The sequence below is a fragment of the Vulpes vulpes genome, chromosome 10 (genome assembly GCF_048418805.1).
Source record: "Vulpes vulpes isolate BD-2025 chromosome 10, VulVul3, whole genome shotgun sequence".
In the NCBI taxonomy this organism is placed as follows: domain Eukaryota; kingdom Metazoa; phylum Chordata; class Mammalia; order Carnivora; family Canidae; genus Vulpes; species Vulpes vulpes.
The window spans coordinates 20783948-20811286 of record NC_132789.1 but is presented as its reverse complement, the minus strand read 5'-3'; the positions used below and the strand labels follow the sequence as shown (position 1 = coordinate 20811286).

The following is a 27339-nucleotide window of genomic DNA, read 5'->3' as shown; positions in this document are numbered from 1 at the left end:
TCAGTGCAGCAAGAACAGGAAGTGGACTGCAGACAGTCAGAAATCAGGGGGGCTAAGCCAGTCTTCATGGGTGGACCTGTGAGAACAGCACAGACCAGACGAAGGCCTTCTGCAGAAGGAGGTGTAAGGGGATGGTGTGTCACGCTGTGCCCTGAAGATGATGACACCACAGGACAGAGACGGAGACAAGCGGCTGTGGCCAATTCTGGTGATGTGAATGACAGCAGCAAACAGGACTTCTTCCATGGTGGGCACTAAGTGTTGGCGTAGAACTTGGACAGGACCTGATAAAGGCCATTTCCAGAATGCCTCCTAATACTTAGAAAAGGGACTGCAGGGATGTCTGCAGGGATGTCTGCTTGGTTGGTTAAGCATCTGCCTTTGGCTCAGGTCTTGATCCTGGGGTCCTGGGATTGAGCCCCACATCAGGCTCCCTGCAGGGAGCCTGCTTCTCCCTCTGACCCTCCCCATTTCATGCTCTCTCTCTCTCTCTCTCTCTCTCTCAAATAAATAAAAATCTTAAAAGAGAGAGAGAAGAGACTGTAGAATGAATGCAAAAATAGGAGAGCCTGTCTTGAGAACTGTGGGTCAGGGTATAACCTTAGCTACCACCTCAGGTGGTGGTGGGTGGAGGAGATGGGGAAGGAGAGGGCATCGTGTAACAGGGACAGTGCCAAACGGGACATGACTAGGGGCCCTGGGTGGCTGGAGAACATCAGTGGTGGCGCTGCCATCAACAGAAAGGGAGAAGAGGAGCCAGTTTGGTGTGTGTGAGGGAGACGGTGAGGGTGTTCATGACCTCTTCTTGTGGGAAATTAATCACACTGCCTTGTCCTGGCAACACAAGTAGCCACTTCAGGAGCAAACCAACCACGTCGTGCATGGAAGCTCTGGCACTGGTTCACCTGAATTCTACTGCTGCCTCATGAAACATGTCACCTACGTCATTGGGAAAAGTCTCTCAAGTAGACTAGTCAGCACAGCACAGTGATTGAGAGCTTGAGCTCGGCAGGGGGTAGACGCCAACTCTGTGAGGTCAATTCCCGCTCAGCCCATCCTTGTCTGCGAGATGCCTGGTGAGTCACTTCACTTCTGAGTATCTTCTCACCTGGCAGACGAGGCTCTCGACAACCTCCACAGGAAGTTATTTTGAAGACTGAGAACTATACGTAGAGCACCCGGCACCGGAAGGCTTGCTAATGGCTGTCCTCATCACCCCAACAGTACTGACAGAGACTTTTCCAGAGCTCCTACTTCCATTTACCTGTGCTGCTCTGGGTAAGTTGGAAACTAGTCACCACCTTCGTATCACTCTGCGAAATTATGACAATGGTATTATACACGCAGGATTTTACAGATTCTTCCAGTTTCATATATTGAACCCATTTCCCTAGCAAGAGCCAAATATTTTATTTTGAAAATAAAATGACACCACAGGGTGTAATACAGTAACAGAAAATGGGACAAAATGTACAAAGCCACTGTTTTCAGTCATAAAAGGGCTTATGGTCTGTAGGAGAATGGAAATAAACAGAAGGGCCCCAGGACAGGCCAGCTCGGCCTGGAGGTACCTTCTGAACTGTGATGTTGGGCGTGGGACCCCAGCACCAGGGTGGATAAACCGAGGCAAGGGCACCAGGATTCAAGGAATCCAAGGTGCCTGGAAACATCAAAAACATAAAAAGGAAACAAAGAGGTATAAGCCAGGAATAGCAACATAACGTATTCAAATATACTCAATCCAAAAGAAGGAAAAAAGCAACAGAATAGGAAGATGTGACACTTAAATCCAACCATACTGGTAATTATTTCCCTGTAAATGAAAATATCTAGACAAATATTGTAATTAAAAGGCAGAGATTACAGAGACTAGATATACCATGCAAATATGAATACCAGGAGGTGGTATAGTTATATCAATATTAGGGAATGCAGACATCCCAATAAGGGATGTATCCTCCTTTATCAGGAGGATAAAGAGGGACAACATGTAAAGAGGGAACATTCATGAAGCGACATTAACAACTATCATATGCATGTACCTCTCCACAGTGGGTCCAGCCACTTACCAAAGAGGGAAGGCAGCATCTGTTCAGCAGGATGTGCTCACAACAAGAATAAAATGGGTAAGGATGTCCGTAGCAGCTTTATTCATGACTGCCCCAAACTGGAAACAACCCCAAAGTCCATGAACACTGGAATTGTGTGACGTCCACATGAAGGAAAAGTATTCAGCAACAATGGAACCCAAGTCCTGGATAAGCCACAATAGGGATGACTCTCCAGGAAGGACAATAAGGCAGACACCAAAAGTGTGTGATGTTCTGTTTATTTTTTTTTAATGATTTTATTTATTTATTCATAGAGACACACAGAGAGAGAGAGAGAGAGAGAGAGAGGCAGAGGCACAGACAGAGGGAGAAGCAAGCTCCATGCAGGGAGCCCGATGCGGGACTCGATCCAGGGTCCCTAGGATCAAACCCCGGGCTGCAGGTGGCACCAAACCGCTGTGCCACCGGGGCCGCCCTGATGTTCTGTTTAAATGTACTTCTAGAAAAGGCAAATGTAATCCATTGTAACCTAGAGATCAGTGGTTGCCTGGGGCTGGGGGGAGCTGAATATAATGGGATAAAAATGTACTCTTTAAAGTGATGGAACTGGGGAATCCCTGGGTGGCTCAGCGGTTTAGTGCCTGCCATTGGCCCAAGTGTGATCCTGGAGTCCTGGGATCGAGTCCCACATCAGGCTCCCTGCATGGAGCCTGCTTCTGCCTCTGTCTGTGTCTGTGCCTCTCTCTCTCTCTCTCTCTCTGTCTCTCATGAATAAATATATAAAATCTTTTTAAAATAAATAAAGTGATGGAACTGGTCTATATACATGGACTGTGGTAGTAGTTACACAAGTGTACACTTTGGTCAAAAGTCAAACTTGATACTTAAAATGGATGCATTTCAGAGTGCCTGGGTGGTTCAGTGGTTGAGCATCTGCCTTCGGCTCAGAGCGTGATCCTGGGATCCAGGATTGAGTCTCACATTTGGCTCCTTGCATGGAGCCTGCTTCTCCCTCTGCCTGTGTCTCTGCCTTTCTCCCTCTCTCTCTCTCTCTCTCTCTCTCTCTCTCTCTCTCTGTCTCTCATGAATAAATATTTAAAAATAAATAAAATAGATGTGTTTCATTGTATGTATATACTTCCTTTTTTTTAAAAAAAAGAACATGAACATATAATATGGTTAAGAGTAAACAAAGAAAAAATCAGTAACAACAGGATTCTTATATATTTGGTATCTCATGAAGAAATCGGGTATATTCTGAAAATCATAAATGAGAAGAAAAATGGGGGGGGAAAGGGCCCAAATCAATGTTCCCAGTAAAGCTATTCTGTTTCAAGTTCTTTTCCACCTCCAATTCTGAACACACTTACTGATAGGAGCATAGGAGCCACAAAACAAAACTAACTCCAATCATTTTAAATAGTCACAATTATATGGCAAGCAAATGAATTTCTGAAAGCAAACTCTGAAGGGCAACAATGATTTTAAGTAACACTTTCACCCACACTCCAAGCAATGAAAATTTCAATTAAAAAAAAATTCCATGGAAAGTAAGTGCATCTTATAAGGTAAGAATATTTGCTTCTTGGGGTGCCTGGATGGCTCTGTCAGTTAAGCATCCAACTCTTGGTTCAGCTTAGGTCATGATCTCAGGGTCATGAGATTGAGCCCCAGGTCAGGCTCCACAATGAGTAGAGCCACCTCTCCCCCTTTCTAAAGAAAAAAAAAACAAAACACAAAGCGCTTCTTTTAAAACTGGCCCTAGAGTCTTTGTGTTTTGCTGTTATAAATAGTTTCTTTGAGAGACAAGCACACGTCAGCCTACCTCACCTTGGCTTGGATTTCTTTCTCTTCTAAGCCAAACCTGAGGAATGTTCTCTGCTCCTTAGTGAGCAGAAAGTGATCACAGAGGGGACAGAGCTCTGAGCTTACCCGCTGACCTGAAAGCATCAGGAAGAATGCAGAGGATGTGTGGCAGAAGCCCTCAGCAAGCAGCCCTGTGCAGATCAAGTTCCCTTGATTCCGAGGCCAGGATCAGCCCCATCATGCTCTGACTTCAGCCTCCCATCTGAGCCTTTCCTTCACCTTCCGGCCTGACCTGAACCCGAGGACACTGTGTCCCCAGCAGGCCCCTGTCCCTCCTACCCGCTTCTGTACTCCAAAAGGATTCATTACAAATCCCATCTCCAAGGCTGTAATTCAGTGACTTCTCTCACCACCTCCACCTACCCAACTTGTCCAAAAGCCAGAATCACCTCCTGCTTCCACCCTTGCCTCCCAGGCCCGTTTCCATGGCAGCTAGTCTGCTCTGTGAACGCCTGAGCAAGAGTGTGCCAGCCCAATGCTCAGACTCTCCTATGTCCCAACTCACTCCGAGGAAAAGCCGACACCCTCACAATGGCCAAAAAGCCTGTCCAGCTCCCACACCTGACGTGGCCACTCACCCCCTTGGCTACAGCCTCCAGGCCTTCATTCTGCCCTTCCACCATGGTGGCTCCAGTCTTAGAGTCTCTGCTGAACCCTCAGCCCGGACCTGCTACACAGGCCTCACTTTCCCCTTTACGAGCAGTGCCTTCTTGAAACATCCTAATTTGTAACTACCACTGGCATGCCCTTTCTCTCTATGGCTTTGCAATTCTCCATGACCTGAGCCACCATGCGGACAGTATAATTGTTGGTCTGTCTCCCTGTAGAATGTCAGGTCCATGGGGGCACAGATGCATTCCCTGGTGCTTCCAAGAATGTGCGGCACGTGGTGAAATTCACTGACCCAACAACCGAGTTTTTAGCAGTAGATTTAAAACAAACCCTAATAACCATTCATAGCGTATCTCTAACCTTCCTGGTTTTGATTTTGACCTGAAGTAGAAATACTGACAAAAGTCATGGATAAAGTATAAAATCCTCAGAAAAAGTATTTCCAAAACAGCTAAAACCAGAGGGATATCCTGACTGTACGCTCCACCTGAAATTTCATAACCTGTTTGGGCTTTTTTTTTAAATCCTAAAAGGGTCCCCATCATCCCCCCACAGTCAGTTCAAGAAGCTGATGTCAGAACAACTTTGCCAGTAGAGGTGATGTTTCCTAGATCCTTGCCATTCTCTAGCTATACTTTTTAAGACCTCACATTTGCTATATTGCTAGTGCATACCCATTTCCTCCTAAAATACGTGGATCCTGCCAGGGAGAAAGCTACAGAGTTGAGTCGGCTGCGGATGCAGGCTGATTGGCTATGCTTCCCTCTCGGCTAAGACAGGAGCCTCCCCATGTTCACCTTGGGATTTAAACTCATGCCTCAGAAACATCACCAGCAGCCCCACCGATATTCAAATTGCAGGGACTCCCTGATCGGAGTAAACACACTTCACCGGTGCTTTGGATCCTGACATGCCAGAGGCCTATGGGTGTCACATGCATTCTTCTGCAGAAAGAGCTGGCTGGGGTGGGCAGCCCTCTGTGGCCTGATGTGGTCTTCATCCTCCACATGTGCCTTGTTGTTTAAAGAGATATTTCTAGTAAGCACTGGATCAAAACATATTCAACTGTGAATGTCTCATTTAGCAAAGTACATAAGTACATCTGCTATAGAAAGATCTCTGTGTGCTGCACTCAAATTCTGGATTTTAGGAACTGTACAGTTGATATGTTATTTAAGAAAGGAAGGAAGGAAGGAAGGAAGGAAGGAAGGAAGGAAGAAAGAAAAGAAAGAAGAAAGAAAGAAAAGAAAGAAAGAAAGAAAGAAAGAAAGAAAGAAAGAAAGAAAGAAAGAAAGAAGAAGAAAGAAAGAAAGAAAGGAAGGAAGGGAAGGGAAGGGAAGGGAAGGGAAGGGAAGGGAAGGGAAGGGAAGGGAAGGGAAGGGAAGGGAAGGGAAGGGAAGGGAAGGGAAGGGAAGGGAAGGGAAGGGAAGGGAAGGGAAGGGAAGGGAAGGGAAGGGAAGGGAAGGGAAGGGAAGGGAAGGGAAGGGAAGGGAAGGGAAGGGAAGGGAAGGGAAGGGAAGGGAAGGGAAGGGAAGGGAAGGGAAGGGAAGGGAAGGGAAGGGAAAAGAAGAACTCCATCTGCATGCTAATTTCCACACTCAGTTTTTCTGGGGACAGGTAGTTGTGAAGGACAGAACTCCCAATCCAGGCTTGCCTCTTTGCTTTGCCCTGAGTGCAAACTTGGTCATGTTCTTCTACCCAGCACACGAAATGCTTAGGGCAGTGTTTGACATCCAGGCAGCCATCACCATCTCAAACTAAATGGAATTTCTACTAAGCAGACACAGAAAAAATCAGGGAGAATTAAATAGCAACGATTTGAAAGATCACAGATTGCCAGCCTGCAGATCAGGGGGTCTAGCAGCCGTACCTCAGCTTTCCTAACATCTAGTGATTAGCAGATGCAAAAGGACTGGGTCATTCCAGTAAAATGCAGCTGTTCCGAATTTTTCTTGGACATGATTCTTCTGACCTTAAAACCTGAACAATGATTTAAAAAAGGAAAATCAGTCCTGTCCTAATAAAAGTATTTTCATGCTCCTTGAAAGCTATCTCAAATCTCTCCAATGTCCCATAAACGCAGAGAGGGGTAGAGGCTACACAGCAAGGCAGGTGGCAGCCCCCACCTTGGGTCGGGTCCTACAGGAGGGGCCAATCCTGGCTGCGGGACGCCAACACAGAGAAGAAGCCAGCTGAAAAGGCTGTCTGCCAGTAGGTTTTTAAGTAACAGTTTTTCCCTCTTCTCCAGTGTCTGTCGGCTCTGGGCAGCATTTTTATTAGGAAACCCAAATTGGTAATGTGCAAAATCAGTGTCCCTAACTTTTCCTGAGTTCCCTCACAGTGGGTTGCCTGTTGCTGCCCCGGCCTTTTCAATTGAAAATCCAATTAGCTGTGCTTAGTCAAGTGTTTATCTCTGCTTTTGGAAAGTTTAAATGGATCTTTAACTCTTTCCCTCGCTAAAAGTCTCCACAAAGGCAAGGATAATTGATGCAGAACTGAATGAGGCCCCAAGTTTTCCTTCTCCATGGTGGCTGGCTGCTCTCGCTGGAGAAAAGTTTTGTACAAGATAAGATGGGTGGGGGCCTGACTCTGCCACTGTCAATCACAGGGCCTCACTTCCAAACAAAGTGGGAAGCAAAAAGGGAACACAAAGATTGAAACAAGTTCCCAGGTTCAGATTCCCCTTGTTACAACCAAATGCAAAGGTGTTCAATATGCTATAACTTAACCCTAGCTTTTGAGGAGAGAGTCACATAGTTAAAAAAAATTTTGTGGATTTTAATCCTCTATTATGTTTTGAGACACAGAACACTTCAAGCCATACTTTTATAAATTAAAAAACTTGATTGGCAACTCTGGTCTTTGAAATTAACAAAAGAGTAATCCTAAAATGTTTTATTCTGTGTTGCTTGTGTGTGTGTGTGTGTGTGTGTGCGTTTCACTATTTCTGTGGTCTTACGTAATTTTTTAAAATATTTATTTATTTATTCATGATATACATAGAGAGAGAGAGAGAGAGGCAGAGACACAGGCAGAGGGAGAAGCAGGCTCCATGCCGGAAGCCCAACGCAGGACTTGATCCCGGGACTCCAGGATCGCGCCCTGTGCCTAAGGCAGGCGCCAAACCGCTGAGCCACCCAGGGATACCCATGGTCTTACGTAATTATTGATTCTTTTTTAATAGATACCTAGTAGATATCTGTGTTTATCTTTGTTTCTATAGAAACTGCTCAAAAATCTTTTTTGAAAGGTAATAGTTTCTGTTTTTCTAATGTAGTCTTTTTATAATGAAAGATATACTTTTGTTTCTAAAGCCCATAACAAGTATATTTCTTATGCCTTAACCCCAGATGCCAAATAGAATTTATGTGCTTTCTATATAAATGTTCTCAGAAATCATGCTAAATATATGAGAGCAACGTAAGAAATATTTAAGAAATCAAAGTGAAAAGTAAAAATTGAAAAGGAAAGGCACCAGAATGCAAAGAAAGAAGTAAAATTGTTTTTATTCAGACAAGATTCTCTATGGGGAAAATCCTAAGAATTCACAATGTGAACATACACGCGTGCGCACACACACACACACACACACACTTCATAGAATTAATAAACTAAATTCTCGGCTAGATGACAAGATCTAAGATCACTGTGCAAAAACCCATTCTATTTCCATGTACTAGTGATTAAACAGCCAAAAATGAAAATAAAGAAACAATTTCATTCGAAACAGCATCAGAAACATTAAAATACTTTGGAATAAATTTAATGTGACAAAGAGTACTGAAAACCACAAAGCAGAGTTGAGAGAAATTAAAAACTACCTAAATAACCAGGGAGACATTTCATATTCATGGATCAGCAGACTTAATGTGAAAGAGGCAATTCTCTCAGCATTGATTTGTAGACACAACATAATCCCTATCAAAATCCCAGCAGGATTTTTTTTTTTTTTTTGCAGAAATTGAAAATCTGATGCTAAAATTCATATAGAAATGCAAAGGATCCAGAATAGCCAAAAACAATTTTGAAAAGAAAAAGAAAAAAATAAAAGAAGTGGGAGGATTTTTATTTTCTGATTTTAAAACTTAACAGTAATTAAGACAGTGTGGTACTGGCCTAAAGCAAAGATCAATAGAACAAAATTGAGAGTCCAGAAATAAATCCTTCAATTTATGGTCAATTAATTTTCAACAAGAGGGGGTGGGGGTGGGGTGGAGGTGAGAGGAAGAGAGAGAATCTCAGGCAGACTCCACGCTGCGAGAGGGAGGAGGGCAACAGCCTGACGTGGGGCCCAATCTCACAGCACAGAGATCTTGACTTGAGCCGAAATCAAGAATCAGACGTTTAACTGACTGAACCCCTCACGCCCCAAGAAATGCTTTTCAACAAATGTATTCAGTCAATTGTATATTCACATACAAAAAACAAACCAACACACACACACACACACACACACACACACACACACACACAAAAGGAAGAATTTAAACCCTTACCTCACATGCAAAAATGAACTCAAAAATCAACCAAAGGCTTAAATGTAAGAGCTAAAATGATAAAACTTGTAGAAGAAAAGAAGAAAATCTTCACAGCATTCAGTTAGGCAGAAAGTTCTTAGATATGACACAAAAATACAATATCTAAAAATGTATAAATTGGGTTTCATCAAAATTAAAACTAATTTCTTAAATGGACAAAAGATTTAAATAGGCATTTCACCAAAGAAGATATAAGAAGGCTAATTAACATAAACATGTTCAGTGTCACTGTTAGGAAAATACAAATCAAGACCACAGTGAAGTAGCACGTCATACCCACGAGAATGGCTATGACCAGAAAGATAATAGCAAGCACTGATGAGGTGATGGTAAGCTTGGGACCCTCATAAATTGACAGTGAGAATGAAAAGTAGTACAGCCTCTTTGGAAAACAAGAGCAATTTCTTAAAAAGCTAAATATGAATGTACCAGATATCCCAGCAATTCCAAAATTCCTAGTTATATACCTAAGAGAGACAGAAACATATGGCCACACTTGCACGTGAATATTCAGAGCAGCATTGTTCATAACAAACAGTGGGAATAATCTATATGGGTAACAAAATGTGTGGTCTATCCATATGATGGAATGTAAATTCAGCCTCAAAAGGGCGTGAAAGACTGGTATGCACAACATGGCTGACCCTCCAAAATCTGGTGCTAAATGACAGAAGTCAGATGCAAAAGACTACAGGCTATATACAGCAGCTTTCCACTCACATGAATGGGAGTCAGTGTTATATAAACTGAGATGATCCTCTGGCAAGTGATGTAATATTACATCAGCCATGATGTTCTTCGAACATGAGGATAACATTTGCATACTTCATGAGTTAAGTACCTACTTTGGAGTCTCCTTAAAGTCAGAAACACTGCCCTTGGGACACCTGGGTGGCTCAGTGGTAGAGCATCTGCCTTTGGCCCGGGTCATGATCCCAGAGTCCTGGGATCAAGTCCTACATCAGGCTCCCTGCAGGGAGTCTGCTTCTCCCTCTCCCTATGTCTCTGCCTCTCTCTGTGTCTCTCATGAATGAACAAATTAAAAAAAAGAAAAAGAAAGAAAGAAACATTGCCCTCTAATTAGAGTGGGTCAGTAAAAAGAAGAGCTAAGTAGATTGCTAAAGACCATGCACCTCACTTGCATATTATGAGATTACTTCAGTATATCTTACAGAAAGAAAATAGTAACGAAATCTTAATCAGTACTGATAACTTCTTTTGACTGTCTTTCAATAACTAGCATCCCTTTAAAATTATTCTTTGGATAAGCCAAGCTAAGAACACTATGTCAATACTGAAATGCGGAAGCTTTACTGACAGCAAATTAGGAATCAGCATGATTGATGTCTGTTAAGGCATACAATTTCTGTATAAGGAGGAGGAGGATAAAGCAGCCTGTCACTTGATCATTTTTACTCTGAAAACTGGCCATTAAAAACAGGGAATTAAGCATTTATCCTACTACATCAGTTTTCTATTGCTTTGTGACAAATCTCCACAAACTCTGTGACTTGAAAACAGCACCCATTTCTGAGCTCACTGTTCTAGAGGTCAGAAATCCCAGTGGTTGGGATCCCTGGGAGGCTCAGTGGTTTAACGCCTGCCCTCAGCCCAGGGCGTGATCCTGGAATCCTGGGATTGAGTCCCACATTGGGCTCCCTGCGTGAAGCCTGCTTCTTCCTCTGCCAGGGTCTCTGCCTCTCTCTCTCCCTCTCTGTGGGTGTCTCATGAATAAATAAATAAAATCTTAAAAAAAAAAGAAAAAGAAAGAAATCCCAGTGGGCTCTGCTGGGTTTCCTGCTTAGGGGCTCAGAAGACCAAAATTGAAGTGTTGGCAGGCTAGGTATTTATCTAGAAGCTCCAGGGGGAGCTTCCACCTTCAACCTAACTCAGGCTGTTTGCAGAATTCAGTTCCTATGGTTGTAGGACTGTGGTCCTGGCTCAGCTCCTAGAGAACACCCACAGTCTTCTCACATAGTCCCCTTCACCTGCAAAGTTGGGAACTCTGTGCCTAATTGTTCTTGTGGTTTGGTCTCTCCTCTTCTGCTGCCAGTCTGAGGAAATTCTCTGTTTTCTAAAGGGCTGGTGTGAGTAGATTAAGCCCAACCAGAACACAGCCTTGATTTCCTGTATAAAATTTCTTTCACTGGGTTGCTCGTGGGAGTAATGCTGGGAAGCCAAAGCCATAGGAGTTGCCTTCAAATTCAGCCAACCACACCTGCCTTTCTTACATGAACTATATTTATTTTTAAGATTGATTTTATTTATTTATTTGTTTGTTTGTTTATTCATTTATAAAGATTTTATTTATTTATTTATTTATTTATTTATTTATTTATTTATGAGAGACACAGATAGAGAGAGAGAGAGAGAGAGGCAGAGACACAGGCAGAGGGAGAAGCAGGCTCCACGCAGGGAGCCCGATATGGGACTCAATCCCGGGACTCGAGGATCACGCCCTGGGCCAAAGGGAGGCGTTAAACCGCTGAGCCACCCAGGGATCCCGTATTTATTTATTTTACAGAGAGAGAGAGCACGCATCCAAGTAGGAGAGAGGAACAGAGGGAGGGGGACAAGCAGACTCCCCCCCCCACCCAAAGCAGAGCCCCACACGGGGGTTCAAACCTATGACCCTGAGATCATGACCTGAGCCAAAATCCAGAATCAGTCGCTTAACGGACTGAGCACTCCCTACATGAATTATATTTCAAGGCAACCAAATAGCCTTAGTTGATGAGCAGAAGTAATAAATATGGAAGGAATGGCATAATTAGAAAACCCCCCATTTGGCAACTCCCTAAAAAAATTAGCGTTTAGGCAGCTAGCATCAATGAAAATGAAAAAAACCACAGATGACAGCTTAATGAGGAACTGCAGAGCTGACCACACTTGAACCCACTGTAGAGACAGGACTATAGAGCAACACCTACCTGTCACGTGCCTCCTGCCACGAAGTACACAGCACCACCTGTGAAGTACTCTTGCCAAAAAAAGTCAAACCAATCTAAAAAGCTATTAAAGCTAACTTTCAGTTTACAGGAAATACAGAAAATAGAAGCGCAATTTAAATGATCTCATGAAGAAGCGAACAGAAAAATCCAGAATATGGGACATTCTGCAGTATAACTGACCCAGTTTCTTCAAGAAGGTAAGGGGAGGTGAAGGGCGGGGTCACCTGTTCTTGATTAAAAGAGACATTATTACTAACTACAATATAAGAACAATATTGGTATCCTGAATCCAACAAACCAAGAGTAAAAGGATACTTTGGTTAATCAGAAAAAAATGTGACTATAGACTCAGAATTACAGTAAGAATCATCATTAGATATTAAACCAAGAGCCATCGTTTTCATTGATTGGGGTAATGATTAAGGTTGTATAAGAAAACATTTGTAGTTTTTAGAGATGCATATAGGGCTGAAACTGTCAAAAGGGCTTGCAATTTGCTTTAAATATTTCAACAGTCACACAGAGAGGGGATGGATGAGGCCAGTACAGCAAAATGTTGCAAAATAATGAATCTGGGTGATATATATGTATGAAGGTTTATTAGTCTACTTTGGGGCATGCCTAGAAATTTTTACAATAAATACAATTTCATTTGAGAGCTTTCATTCACAGAGCATCTGCTGAGAACCTATCACTGCCTTAAGGGCTTCACAGGTACTATTCTGATCCCCACTTTTATAGATAAGAAAACCAATGTAAAAAAAAAAAAAAGAAGAAAGAAAGAAAACCAATGTAATATCAACCAGTTTGGGGTGTAGCCAACAGATCAGCCAGGCAGCCGTCATCTCAACAAAGCCTCAGAGGCCAAGTGAATGAAAGATTTCTACCCTTTCCATTTCACAAAGCATTTCTACACATGGGCTATAGCATGAGCTGGGAGGCAGTCTCCCAAAACTACGTGGTAACCATCGCAAGGAGGAGAGTGGAAGGTGCCAGAAGGCAGAAAAGAGCTGATAGGAAAGGGATACAGGGAGGAAAGCAAACAACAGAACCACAGAAAAGCAACAAGGTGGTGACACGTGGAGATAGTCCTGGAAAGGGGCAGATGGAACAGACAGGAGAGAGTCCTGGAAAGGGGCAGATGGAACAGACAGGAGAGACAAAGGCGGGGAAGAGGAGGTGCTGAAAACTGGAAGACAGGTTTAACCCCAACACCAGTCACCTTCCCTTCTGCCCCCACCCCTAACACCAGCCAGAAAGGAGAAGGCCACAGGGCAGGAGGAGGGGCCAGACAGACACCAAACTGCAGCCTCGCCCAGACGCAATTACAGAACTGTGTTTGGTGAGGTGACCATGTGCTCTTCTCTCCCCCTCCCGCCCCCCGAGCAGTCCCTGTTCTTGCCTGTGACCTTCCAAGTTCAGATTTAGCTTCCCCAGAACCACTCTGAGCTCACAAAGGGGAAGGAAGGGAAGAGGAAGAAATTACTTATTCTTCTAAGCAATTCTTAAATTCTTTAAAACATCTTAATCGAAATAGAATTCACAGGCCGTCAGTGCCCCATGAAGCTGCTCTCACGGAAGAACCCATATGGCTGGGGCCAGGGCACGAGGCCACTTTCATGCCAGTCAGGCACTCAGGTCAAGGGCATGCAGGGCCAGCTTATGGGTAAAAGGCTTGGATTAAAACAATAGGAAAGACATGCCTGGGGGCCTGCATGTGTGTCAGGAAAGGGGTGAGTGTCAGAGAAAGAATCCTTGGTGCATCTCACAGTCTGGCATGAGAGCTCAGGACACAGCAGGTTTGCCACAATCCTCCAGTATGCCCTAGTAATGGGGAACCACCTGCTCAAATTACACATCAAGAATACCTTCCTCCCATAGCAGCATTATTTATGATAGCCAAAAAGTAGAAATAACCCAGACATCCATCGACGTCTGCAAGGATACGCATCCCGTGGCACAGCCATCCAGTGGAAATACTGCAGAGCCTAAAATGAGGTCCCAGCACATGCTACATCATGGATGATTTTAAAAATAATCTGAGATGAGCCCATGCAATGGCCACTTATTGGCTGATTCCATCTAGGAGGAGTGCCACCATGAACAAATCCACGGAGGCAGAAATTAGATTGGTAGTAGTTAGAGGTGGGGGTAGGGGGGAGTGCTAATGGGTATGGAGCCTCTTTTGGGAGGTGCTGAAATTGTTCTAAGGTGAGGCTGTGGTGTGGGTTTGCACAAGTCTGTGAATGTACTAAAAACTACTGAACTGTATTCGTGAGAGGAGGGTGTTTTATGCTATGTACCACAGATCTCGATAAAGCTGCAGATCGATTTTTTAAATTGAACTCTTGTTATTGTGATAGTTTTATTTTCTGTTCTCTATTACAAAAGCAGACACACAGGGGAGCCCTTATTTACACAGATGACAGCCCAATGCCATGAACACAGAGAGAAGCAGCAATTAAAAAAAAAAGAGAGAGACGAAGGTCAAACTCTTTCAACTTTGGTTCACTCACCAAATCCCAATGATTGGGATGAAATATTTCTAGGTAAGCTAAGGGCCGTTGGCTCTCCACACATGGTCCTCAGAGCATAGACAAGCCACACTCCATTGGCCTCTCTGGAACATAGCAGCCAGCTTCTGACCACTGTACTTCAAGGGTTACCAGAGAAACTACATCACTTTGCTAGATGGCTAATTTTTGTAGGCTAGATAAAAAATTTACCAAATCCAAAGACTTTCTGCATCAGTTTCTACTTTACTTGAACACAAGAGAGCATCATGACTCTTTCTAAAGAAAAAAACAAAACTCTATCCAGCTCTTCCCAGGTGACCCTGTCTAAAGCACATTTTATATTCACTGTTGCCCTTCCAAGAGCCTTTAGAGAATGAGCAGAGAGGGAGAATGACAAATCAGAACAAGCCATCTCACCAACCTGAGTCTATGTATCCTTACCTGTAAACAGAAGGGCCACCCAGAATTCCCGCTAAGGATATCCAGTCTCAAAGGGATCAATCTGCGTCTATGAATCACGGAGACACAACTCAATGCATAAACTGAGTTCCAAGAAACTTTAATACAACCTTGGTTTCTTAAAGTTTTAATAAAGTGATTTCCTCTAGGATTAAAATAATTTAAAAACTATGACATAGTTTCTCGGCAAAACTTCTCTGAGTAATTCTGAGAGGCAAGTAAGGAGCAAAGGAAGGAAAAGAGCCTCCAATTCTCTTATATTTAGCTAAGGTGATTTCGTGTAAAATCTTAGAATTATCTCTTTATCACATTACTCTGGGCAGATCAACAATTATAGCCAGCTGGCAAGGCCAAACGATGAATCTTATCCTAGTTGAGAACAAAATATTGTTTAGGAAAATTCCTGGACAGCAGGAGATGATTTGGGGGCATAAGAAAAAGAAAAATATGTAGACTACAGCTCTTTTTTTTTCTTTTTTTTTTTTTAATTAATTTTTATTGGTGTTCAATTTACCAACATACAGAAAAACACCCAGTGCTCATCCCGTCAAGTGTCCACCTCAGTGCCCGTCACCCATTCCCCTCCAACACCCGCCCTCCTCCCCCCTTCCACCACTAACTCGGGGAAACGAACTAGACTACAGCTCTTACCTAACTCGGCAGGCAGTCACCTCTAAACAAATCGCCAGCCCTTCGGAAGCCAGGTGAAAACACAATATTCCATTGCTTTGGAGGCCTTGAAACCCCACATAAAGCAATTCCTGCTCAGTTCTCATTTCTCTAGGCACTAACTGCTGGTAATCAGAGAGCATGCCTATACATCCACACACTTGCACGGGCCAGGACCAGCACTGACCAGGGCTGGGTACCAGCCAGAGGGAGATGGATCTTTGACCCCTGTGAACACAACAGGGGAGTCCTAGTGACCTACTAAGTAAGACTCTGAATGGAGCCAGAAGGATAAGAGTAATTGATGTGGAACTAACAATGACGAGCAGCATGCAAAGACTTAAAAAGCCCAGGAAAAGTGATGAGATCACATAAGCAAGCCCCACACTTTGGAAGGAGCTGGCCAAACACAGGAGTGCAGTATGTTTATGAAGACACAGGCTTGGACAGCCGAGTGGCTTAGCGGTTTAGCGCCGCCTTCAGCCCAGGGCGTGATCCTGGGGACCTGGGATCGAGTCCCACGTCAGGCTCCCTGCATGGAGCCTGCTTCTCCCTCTATGTCTCTGGCCTCTTTCTCTCTCTGTGTGTGTCTCTCATGAATTAAAAAAAAAAAAAAAAGATACAGGCCAACTCATGAAAAGTACAACAGCAGTGAGGGCAGCTGGGGACCTCAAAAGCAGATCTGAACGGACAGCGTTTATCTCTGGTTACCAACTACCCAATCCTTTGACTTTGGCAACCCCCCAACTGCCTTAAAACCTCAAATCAAACTAATCTGTTTCCCAATAGCTTATTCACAAGATATATTACTAGGGATTAAAGTAACCATGCAGTATCTTATTATTACATGAAACCTCCTTCATCCCCAGCTGGAGCTATAAAGCACAAAAAGCACTAGGGGGCTGCATTTATACATGACGTTAATGTCACCCGGAACCACTACGGAACTTATAGTTATGCCAGATGAGTAAGTGGGACATGCCAAATGAGTAAGGGGAACTTACCAATTTTCTGATTAAAAATCTTGTCAAAGGTGATTTCATTTCTCTCCTGAAGATACTTCTGCATCACACTTCGGATACTAAAAGAGAAGAGCAACACATTCTTAGCAGTGCAGCCTGCATCATGAGAAACCATCCCCAGCATGGACAACAAATGGATGTCTTAACTCAAGGCTGCTGGTTGACCAGAGAGCCCTCTTACTGACATTCATAACTGCACAGATGGCCAACAACACCTAAAGCTAGAGGCATCATGGCTCCAGGTGGTATCCTCTCCTGTGACTCAGGGCCAATGGGAAATGTGGACACTTGACTAAACATAACTTAAGCCCTTACTATGGGAAAGCTTGCCATTAACCCTACTGTTTCTCAAAATCCACACAAGAATACACACATGTGACACATACTGCTAGTCGATTAACAAGCTTCTTTCTAAAACAAAAGCCAATGTTCCCTGGATATACGACTGAGATTTTTTTAAACCACATTTCTATACATCAACAATAAACAGCGAGAAAACATAATTGGAAGGCAGATTTCACTTACGATAAAATAAGAAGCACCAAATGCCTTGAAATAAACCCTTCAAAATATGTGCAAGAATTTTGTAGGGAAAATTACAAAATGTACTGAGAGACATAACAGAAAATCTGAATAGATGGAAAAGTACACCACAGTCATGAACAGAAAGACTTAATACTGCAAAAATCTAACATCTACCCAAATGTATCTATAAAATCTATTCAATCCCCATCACTGTTTCACAGTTTTTCACAGAACACAGAAACAATTAGATCTTTATAAACTGTATACAGAACAACATGGGATCTAGAGTAGCAAAATGTTTACAGAGAAAGAGAACATCGAGAACACGGCTTTTTATGAAGCTAGAATAATTAAGACAGGATAAACACATTAATCAATGAAATGGAATAGAGAACACATAAACACAGAACTTTAACATATACGTAAGCAAGGCAGAAAACTGGAGAAACTAGGCATCATTCAACAAGTGAACCAAAAGTGAAATACCAAATGGAAAGAGTAGAAACTCCCTATCAGACTCTGGTAGGAAAAAAATCAGCAGCAGCACCCCTTTATAAAACTTTTTAAATTAAACTAATTGAGCTATAATATATATATATATATGTATATATATACAGTTAAATGCATATTTATGTGTACCAATAGATTAGTTTTTCCACATATGACTACTATCCAAGATATAAAATATTTCTTTTTAAGAGATATTTATTTATTTGAGAGAGAGAGGGAGAGCATGAGCAGGGAAGAGGGGCAGAGGCAAAGAGAGAAGGAGAAGCAGACTCCCTGATGAGCAGGGAGCTCCATGAAGGGCTCAATCCCAGGACCCTGGTATCATGACCAAAGCCAGAGTCAGGCGCTTTATTGTCTGAGCCACCCAGGTGCCCCAAGATGCAGAATATTTCTATCACCCCACAAGATACCCCTTTGTAATCAGTCTCCCTGTATTCTAGGATCCAGGCAAATAGTGATCTCCTGTTAATTCAGATTACTTGCTCCAGTTCTAGACTTTTAGATAAATAAAATTACACAATATGTTGTCTTGTGTGTCTGGCTTCCTTCACTTGACATAAGCAAGCTTACTCCATACTGCTGTGCACATAAGTTGCCAAATAGTATGTCATTGTATGAATATTCCACCATTTGTTTATCCATTCATCTGTTGATAGATATTTGGGTTGTTTCCAGTTTGGGGCTATTATAAATAAACCCGCCTTAAATATTTGTGCGTAAGTCTTTTTATGGGCATGTGTTTTCATTTCTCATGGGTAAATACCTAGGAGTGAAATTATTGGTCATATGGTAAATTATATTTAACATTATGAAAAACAGCTGAATTATACTCCAAACTGTATGATGTTACATTCCCACCAACAATGCATGAAATCCCAGTTGCCCCATATCCCTTGCCAACACTTTGGTTGTCAGCCTTTTCAGTTTTAGCCACTCTGTTAGGTAGTACAGTAGTAGCTTATTTTAATTTGCATTTCTCCCAATGAATAATGATGTTGAGTATGTTTGGACATTATTGGATTACTGGAGTGCTTACATCTCCTGTGAGGTGTGCAGTGAAAGCTCTGGCTTACCTTTTAATTATTTGTCTTATGACTCAATTATAAAATTTCTATGTCCTGGAAACAAGTCCAGTGTCAGATTTATGTGATCACAATATTGTCTCCAGTCCACACCCTGTCTTCATCTTCTTCATGAAGTCCTTCCAAGAGCACAAGTGTCTAGTCGATGAGTTCCATCTTATTGATGATTTCTTTGGTGGACAACACTAAGAAATCCTTCATATCCCAAGGTCACAAAGATTTTTAATCTAATATTTTCCTTTAGAAATTTTAAAGTTCTAGCTTTTATGTTTAGGTCTAAGATCCACTTCAGGTTAATTTTTATGTATGATGCAAAGTAAAAATTCAAGGTTCTTTTTTTTTTTCCTCATAATACCTAGTTATTCCGGTATCATTTGTTGAAAAAAAAAAAAAGTATCCTTTCTCCATGGAATTAACCTGGCATCTTTGCTGATTCAACACTAAATTTGGGTAGGTCTATCTTTGGGCTATTCTGTTTCATTGATCTGTACATCCATCCATCAATATAACACTGTCTTGATTGCTAGAGGTGTAGAGTTGTCTTGAGATCAGGTATTCCAACTTTGTTTTATTGCTTTTGTGGGATTTTTGGTTTGTTTGTTTGTTCCTTTTTTGGCTATCCTTGGTTCTCTGCATTTCCATTTAAGTTTTTTCCCAGAAATTTCTTCCCAGAAAAAGCCTGATGAGGCTCTGATTAGGATTGTGCTGAATCTATAAATCAGTTTGGGGAGAATTAACCTCTTAATAATATTAAGTGTACAATTCATAAATATAACATACTTCTCCATTTATTTAGGTCTTCTCTAATTTCTCTCATTGCTATTCTGTAGCTCTTAGAAGTCTTAGCCTTTCCATGCAATTGCCTTCTCTGGTTTTGATATCAGGACAGTATGATTCATAAAAGGAGATGGGAATAATTCCTTTCTCCTTTATTTTCTGAAGGAGCTGCTGCATGACAGTGTTAATTATTCCTTAAATGTTTGATAGAACTCATCAGTGAAGCCATGTGTGTAGAATTTTCTTTGTAAGAAGGTTCTGAAATTACACAGTCCATTGCTTTCATAGAGGTAGTGCTACTTATATTTTCTGTTTCTTCTTGTATTAGCTTGAGTAACATGTGTCTTTTAAGTAATTTGTCCATTGCATCCAATCTGTCTAATGGAACTCAATTAATAATGATTCTGAGTAAGAGAAGCCAGATCAAAGAGAGAGACGGACAGAGGCAGAGAGAACACAGTGTTTGATTACAAAGAGGCAGGAGCAGGGCAGCCCTGGTGGCGCAGCGGTTTAGCACCGCCTCCAGCCCAGGGCGTGATCCTGGAGACCCTGGATCGAGTCCCACGTCAGGCTCTCTGTATGATGCCTGTGTCTCCCTCTGCCTGTGTCTCTGCACCTCTCTCTCTCTCTGTCTCTATGAATAAATAAATAAATAAATATTTATATAAATAAATAAATATTTAAAAAAAAAAAGAGGCAGCATCAAACAATGCGGGGGGGGGGGTGAGGGGGGAATGATGTATATGGTAAAAGTCTCTGTCCCAGTTCTTGGCACAGAGCTCCTAAGACCCTTGGAATCTCTTAATGATAAAAGTATCCTATTCATCATAAGCCCTTTTTAACCCTACCTGAGTTAACACTAATGGAGATGACCCTTAGTGGGCCCCTAGACAGCTTTGGGATGGAGCTAGTTGCCAGAGGAACCAACCATGTGACTGGAGAGTTAGAAACATTAGACCTACCTACCACTTGACATCAGAGAGACTAGAGGCTGGGTTCAGTTACCAATGACGATGATTTAATTAACCATGCCTACATAATGAAGCTTTTTTTTTTTTTTAAGATTTTATTTATTTATTTATGAGACACACACAGAGAGAGAGAGAGAGAGAGAGAGAGAGAGAGAGAGAGAGGCAGAGAAACAGGCAGAGGGAGAAGCAGGCTCCATGCAGGGAGCCTGACGGGATTTGATTCCAGGACTCCAGAATCATGCCCTGGGCCAAAGGCAGGCGCTTAACTGCTGAGCCACACAGGGATCCCCCCCATAATGAAGCTTTGATAAAAACTCTAGGACAATGAGGTCTGGAGAGCTTCTGGGTGGGTAAGCCCAGGCAGGCACAGGGAAAGTGGTGCTCCTTGGGAAGCTTTGTGCTCCAGTCCTTCCCACAAGACCCTGCCCTATGGAACAGATCCTTTGAACTTCCTGACTTGTACCCTTGTACCCTTCCTGACTTGTACCCTTGTTTCTCCCTTGTACCCTTTATACAGTAAAATGAACCATAAGCATAGCACCTTCTTGAATTCTGTGACTCATTCCAGTAAAATATTAGACATAAGGGGAGGATCATGGAAAAGCTTAAACTCATAGTCAGCCAGGTATAATGTAGGTGGGCCCCCATTTGCAGCTGGCATCTGAAGTGGGACAGTCTTGTGGGACTGAGTCCTTAACGTGGAATCTGTGTGGTTAGCATTGAAGGGAATCAAATTTCAGGACACCCAGTTGGTGTCAGAGAAATGAGAATTGCCGGAAGGTGACATAATATATATGTTTGTTACCTCAATTTTGGTAATGGCTTCACAGGTGTAGACAGAACTGGCCAGCCTGGACATATGAAATATGTAGAGTTTGTTTTACATTAATTATACCTCAAAAAAGCTGTTGTTTTTTAAAATTATTCCACAAGGAGGTGATCCGCAAAATCTTGAGTGTTTAGCAAAAAATTTCAAGAGGGAAAAATGATAGATGGGGAACCTATAGTTCAAAGAAAAACAACTTAAGGGATGCCTGGGTGGCTCAGCGGTTGAGCATCTGCCTTTGGCTCAGGGCGTGATCCTGGAGTCCCGGGATTGAGTCCCGCGTCGGGGTCCCTGCATGGAGCCTGCTTCTCCTCCCTCTTCCTGTCTCTGCCTCTCTGTCTCCCATGAATAAATAAATAAAATCTTAAAAAAAAATAAAAATAAAAATAAAAACAACTTAAAAGAAATAGGTATAATGGATGGACCTTATTTAAAACTCAATTCAAGTAAAAAAAGAAAATCTTATAAAAAATTGGAGAAATGTGGGCAGCCCAGGTGGCTCAGCGGTTTAGTGCCACCTTCAGCCCAGGGCCTGATCCTGGAGACCCAGGATCGAGTCCCATGTCGGGCTCCCTGCATGGAGCCTGTTTCTCCCTCTGCCTGTGTCACTCTCTGCCTCTCTCTCTCTCTCTCTCTGTCTCTCATAAATAAATAAAAATCTTTAAAAAAAAAAAAAAAAGTACCTCTTCTTAAAAAAAAAAATTGGAGAAATGTGAATACAGACTGAATATCTGATGTTAAGGAAGTATTACCTTTTTAGCAATGGTAATGTATTATGTTATGTCTTCATATTTTAAAAGAATTCTTATCTTTTAGTGACACATATGGAAATTTTACAGATGAAATGATATATTATGTCTACATCTGCTTCAAAATAATCTAAATGAAATTAAAGAGGTATGAATGAAATAAGATTGGCTGTGTGCTGATAACACATAAAGCTGAGTAATGGCTACATCAATTTCATTATACTATACTCTCTGTATGTGGTTACAATTTTCACTTTAAAAAGTCTTTTTAAAAAATCAAATTCAGGCCTCCGGACTCCTGAACCATTTCTTTATATATCTCCTCATCAAAATAAGGCATATATACTATATATAATCCTCTATATATTGATTGGAGGCCTAATGAATTTTTTTTTTTAATTTCATACCAAATGGTTAGAGATATGCCAACCTTACCTGTCATGACCCTTTGGGGTCCTGAGATATGTATACAAGGTAAGTATAATAAATTATTATATCATAATTTAAAATTTTTTTCTGGGGCACCTGGGTAGCTCAGTGGTTGAGCTCAGGGTGTGATCCTGTAGTCCTGGTATTGAGTCCCACATCAGGCTCCCTGCAAGGATCCTGCTTCTCCCTCTGCCTCTGTCTCTGCATCTCCCTGTGTCTCCCATGAATAAATAAATAAAATCTTTTAAAATAGTAATAATAGGGGATCCGTGGGTCTCAGAGGTTTAGCGCCTGCCTTCGGCCCAGGGCTTGATCCTGGAGTCCCAAGATCGAGTCCCGCGTTGGGCTCCCTGCATGGAGCCTGCTTCTCCCTCTGCCTGTGTCTCTGCCTCTCTCTCTCTCTCTCTCTCTCTCTCTCTGTCTTTCATGAATAAATTTTTTAAAATCTTAAAAAATAATAATAAAATAATTTTTTTTCTGCTACTAAAGTTCTTGAAATATCTGCTCTCTACTGGCCAACGACTAGGTAGGCTAAGTTATACCCGAACATCTTACTAGCACAGAAACTACAATATTTACGAGCTACTTAGCCAACTACCATTATTAAAAGCCTCTATATTCTCTAGGAGGTTTAATTCTGTTTTATTCCAATGTCCAAAACAAAATGCACTTAAAAAAACAAAAAACAAAATGCACTTAAACAAATATCTCTAATAATATATGAAGTATCACCTAAAGAAAAATGAGGATACATAAAGTATTTGTGAAGATAAAGCAAGATGATAAGAGACTGTTTTGTAAGAAACATGACACAAATGAGTGGTTACCATTACTGACCACCAAGAAACCCAAAAGATTTTTTTAAAGATGAGATGACTAAGCAGTCATACAAAGATTCAATTCCCCCAAAAGGAAATTGCTTTCTTTTATATGTAGTTACTAAATATTTTCCACTAACTGCTCATTAAACACCCAAAATAGAGCTACATTATCCAAAGTCACAATAAAAATTCTACCACTAGATTTAAAACCACTGAATTCTGATAGAATAGACGCTGACAGACTCTGAAGAGGTCTGTAAAAGTATCTGGTACGGTTTAATGTCAACTCTTCTCAAGGTTCCTCAGTTCACCAGATCTTTGGCAGGGAAGTCTTGCATATAATTTGCATAACATTAAACATTGCAGCATGAGGCAATCTACATTTAGACAATCACAACCCAATTAAGCTAAATGTGAATTTAAGTTCCTTTGTGTTTTTTTCTACAATATTTTGACAATCCATATCAGCTTTTTAATGCCTTTTTCTTTGCAATATATTACCTGCTATTAAAGTGACACTAAGGGACGCCTGGGTGGCTCAGCATCTGCCTTCGGCTCAGGGCGTGATCCTGGAGTTCCGGGATCGAGTCCTACATCAGGCTCCATGCATGGAGCCTGCTTCTCCCTCTCCCTGTGTCTCTGCCTCTCTCTCTCTGTCTCTCTCATGAACAAATAAATTTTTAAAAATCTTTAAAAAATAAAAAATAAAGTGACACTAAACATAACTTAATTTCACTGGTCAGAAAAAAACCCATCATGTTAACAAACGTAATCCCTGGACAGATAAAATTAGAAGGATGAATGCCCTTATGGGGTTATCAGCTTACCTAATCAAAGTTACTAAAACGTCATGATTTAAACTATCCTTTCAAATTAGTTACAATGATCATCTTGAAATCCATTCACTTTCACTTTTCAGAATACGTCTGAAGCAGCAACAATACACAAGCAGCTTCACTCTACAGCTAAGCATCAGAAGAGTGAGAGACAGAGGCCAGGTGAGTCTGTAACAGGGTCTGGAGCATCCTCCTGGTTTCCAAGAGCAATTTTCCACGCAATTATCTCAGTTACAAGATTCCAAGGGCCTCTAATTTTGCCCAACGTCCAAACTCCCTAGCATGTTACAGGGAGCATTTCCAAAGGGGCCCCAACCCACCTCATCAACCACCTCTTGCCACTGTCTTTCTCACAGAGCAGCCATGCTCGATTTTTTCACCAATGATTCTGTAAATGCCATTCCTTCTAATGCCTCTTTTTACATGAAAATCTCCTCCTTATCCTCCAAGATCCAAGTTGGGGCCACTGACACTGTAATGTCCTCCCCGACTCTTGCAAAGGTACATCACTTGGTTTCTGCTGCATATTGTGTGGCACTGCTGTATCACTTCCACCCCCCCCCCCCCCCCGCTCGTGTACTGTAAATGTCTCCGTATCTCCATCCTCTTGGAGAGGAAAAGGCAATGCATTCATCTGATCATGAAATCAGGGATGACCGAGGAGTAAACAGGAAGCCCCAATCCAATGTAGCAAATAAGCTTCAACAAGAGCTGCAGAGCCCAGTTCAACTGAAGTATAGACCCTGAGGGGCCACTAGCAAAGACAAAATGAGAGAAAAAGCAATGGGACCACCAGAGAAGAATCCTGTAAGTCATGTTGGCCCATACCAAATAACTGAACCAAATGGACAGAGGAGAGCAGCGATTAAAACACACATACGCACACACACACACACACACACACAAATGCCAGACCCCAAACAGCTTCCAGTTTTAGACTTCTTTATTTTTCTAATTATGTGAAAAGCATACCTACATTACCACCCATGAAATTTCATGGCTTTTTTTAAAGCAAACACTTCCTTTCCAATGACTGATAAATGACATTCTGTTTCTACCACTGGTAAAAATGCTGAGTCACTGGACACAAGTTGCAGTACTTCCTCGTCCCCCAAAAACCACCCAGCCCTACCATACCCCCCTTCCCTGAGACAACGTGAACCAGTCTGGGACCTCAGGGCACAAGCACTGTCTGGTCTGGGCAAACAGATTCACAAACTAAAATATGCTCCACAGAAGATGAGCCAATGTAATTTTTCTGGACTTGTCTTTCAGTTTGGTGTATGTTTTCCAGAGAGACAGAGAGAGAGAGAGAGGTAGAGACACAGGAAGAGGGAGAAGCAGGCTCCATGCAGGGAGCCCGACATGGGACTCGATCCAGGGTCTCCAGGATCAGGCCCTGGGCTGAAGGTAGATGCTCAACGGCTGAGCCACCCAGGCGCCCCTGTTTTCCATTGTCTTATGAGAACTCAGCATGATCATCTCATATCCACTAATCTTCTCCTTTAGAGGTTCCAGGTTTGAGGGTTGCTTACAAGAACCTTTATACTCCAGAGTTATAAAAATATATTTTCTCGTATCTTTAATATTTTTATGATTAGCTCATTGAATACTCTGGAATTTACTTTTTGTACAACGTGTAGGGATTATAACTTTGATAGCCAGTGATCACACACCATTCTTTCACCACCGGACTCAAAATGTCACCATTACCCATGAACCAAATTCACATGAATATGTGTATACATAAACATATGTGTGCGAGCCTATGCCTGCACCAAAACCATAGTCGGAGTAGATTCCCCATTGTTTCATTTTTTTCAAAATGGGACTGGTTATTTTTGCTCATTCTTCTCTTCTAGATGAAGGGGAATCAGCTTTCAAGTTCCTTAAAAGTCTCGTTTGGATTTTGATTAAGATTGCCTTGGATTTAGAGATTCTTTTGAAGAGAACTGGTATCTTCGCACATTGCGGCTTCCTATCAAGAAATTACCTTGTAGCTCTCCATTTATCCAGGTTATCTTGTTTTTTATAAAGCTTTGTTTTTCTCCATACTGGGCTTGTCAGTAATTATTGTAGTTAGTGAGGTCTGGTTTAGAGCCACACATTAGAAAACACTTATTTTAAAATAATTATTTTGAAATGTTTTGACAAATTAATATTCAAATAATTTAAATATAGAAAGCATTAAAGTCATTTTAGTAAGAGAGACTTCACATCGCAGTTTCATTAGGTGCTGGAAGGATGTTTACAGGGGAGGTCATCGTAAATAGCAAAGGTTATTATTTTTTTTCCTGCTAAATTTAAACATCGGGGTTATGATTTAAATGATGGTCATGAAGTTTAGTGAAGTCTTCTGTACTCAGGTGGAGGAGGTAAGTGGATATAGTTTCCTAAACTTTCATTTCTTACTATGCTTTCTCTCTTAGAAATCCTACTGCTGGTTCTCCCCCCACCCCGCCCTTCATCGTTCCTCAGGTCAACAGGTTGTAAATCTGTCCACACCACTTGGATTAGTCAGGACTCTGGTTGCAAGGGAATTGACTTAAAACTCTAGCCACATCTTTGCAATTGGTGTCAAAGAGTCTCTTTCTGAGTCACCTACTGTGGTTTCCAAAAAAGTACATCATCCTCCCCCACCCCAAGCCTAAGTTGTTAGAGGTGCAGCACATCTTGCAACTGTGTGCACACTACCACAGGAGTTTATATCCTAAGTCACCAAGGCTCTTGCCTATGACATGGGGTCAGCCGAGGGTTCCAGCAGCCCTGCAAGCATAGAGGCAATCTTTGGGCCTAGCCAGCTAATTTGTTTTAAAAAATCATTATAAAAATATTCAAACATGCAAAAGAGTATAGGAGAGTGAGCCCCCATAACTATCCTCCAACACCTCCCCTAATGGCTATCAAGGTTTTTAGCCTGCTACTTTTATCCTCACCCTGACTTTCCCCTCAGTTTTTAAAGTAGTTTCAAGCTTGAATCTCCGATTGCATGTCATTCTACCCTTATGACAGTTTGTATTTCTAAAAATCAGGGAGAGTTTCCTTACATAAACACAATCTATTATTACTCCCCAACCTTGCCCTCCACCCCGCGGAAATAACTCCTACAGATCTACTACCCAGTTTCCA

The 27339-nt window shown here is 41.9% G+C and overlaps 1 protein-coding gene across 12 annotated transcripts in view; it reads right to left on the bottom strand.

The window, feature by feature from the left end:
* GRK3 (G protein-coupled receptor kinase 3) overlaps positions 1-27339 on the bottom strand; it is a 129091-nt gene that overhangs the window by 86611 nt on the left and 15141 nt on the right. For 10 of the 12 annotated variants that reach the window (XM_072723087.1, XM_072723093.1, XM_072723091.1 and 7 more), the window contains one exon: positions 16667-16743. In XM_072723087.1, the coding sequence (XP_072579188.1) occupies positions 16667-16730 (64 nt within the window). In that variant the 5' untranslated portion in view covers positions 16731-16743. Of the gene's footprint in view, positions 1-14975; positions 15043-16666; positions 16744-27339 lie in introns of all 12 variants that reach the window. The other 2 variants (XM_072723095.1, XM_072723094.1) reach the window with 1 other exon arrangement.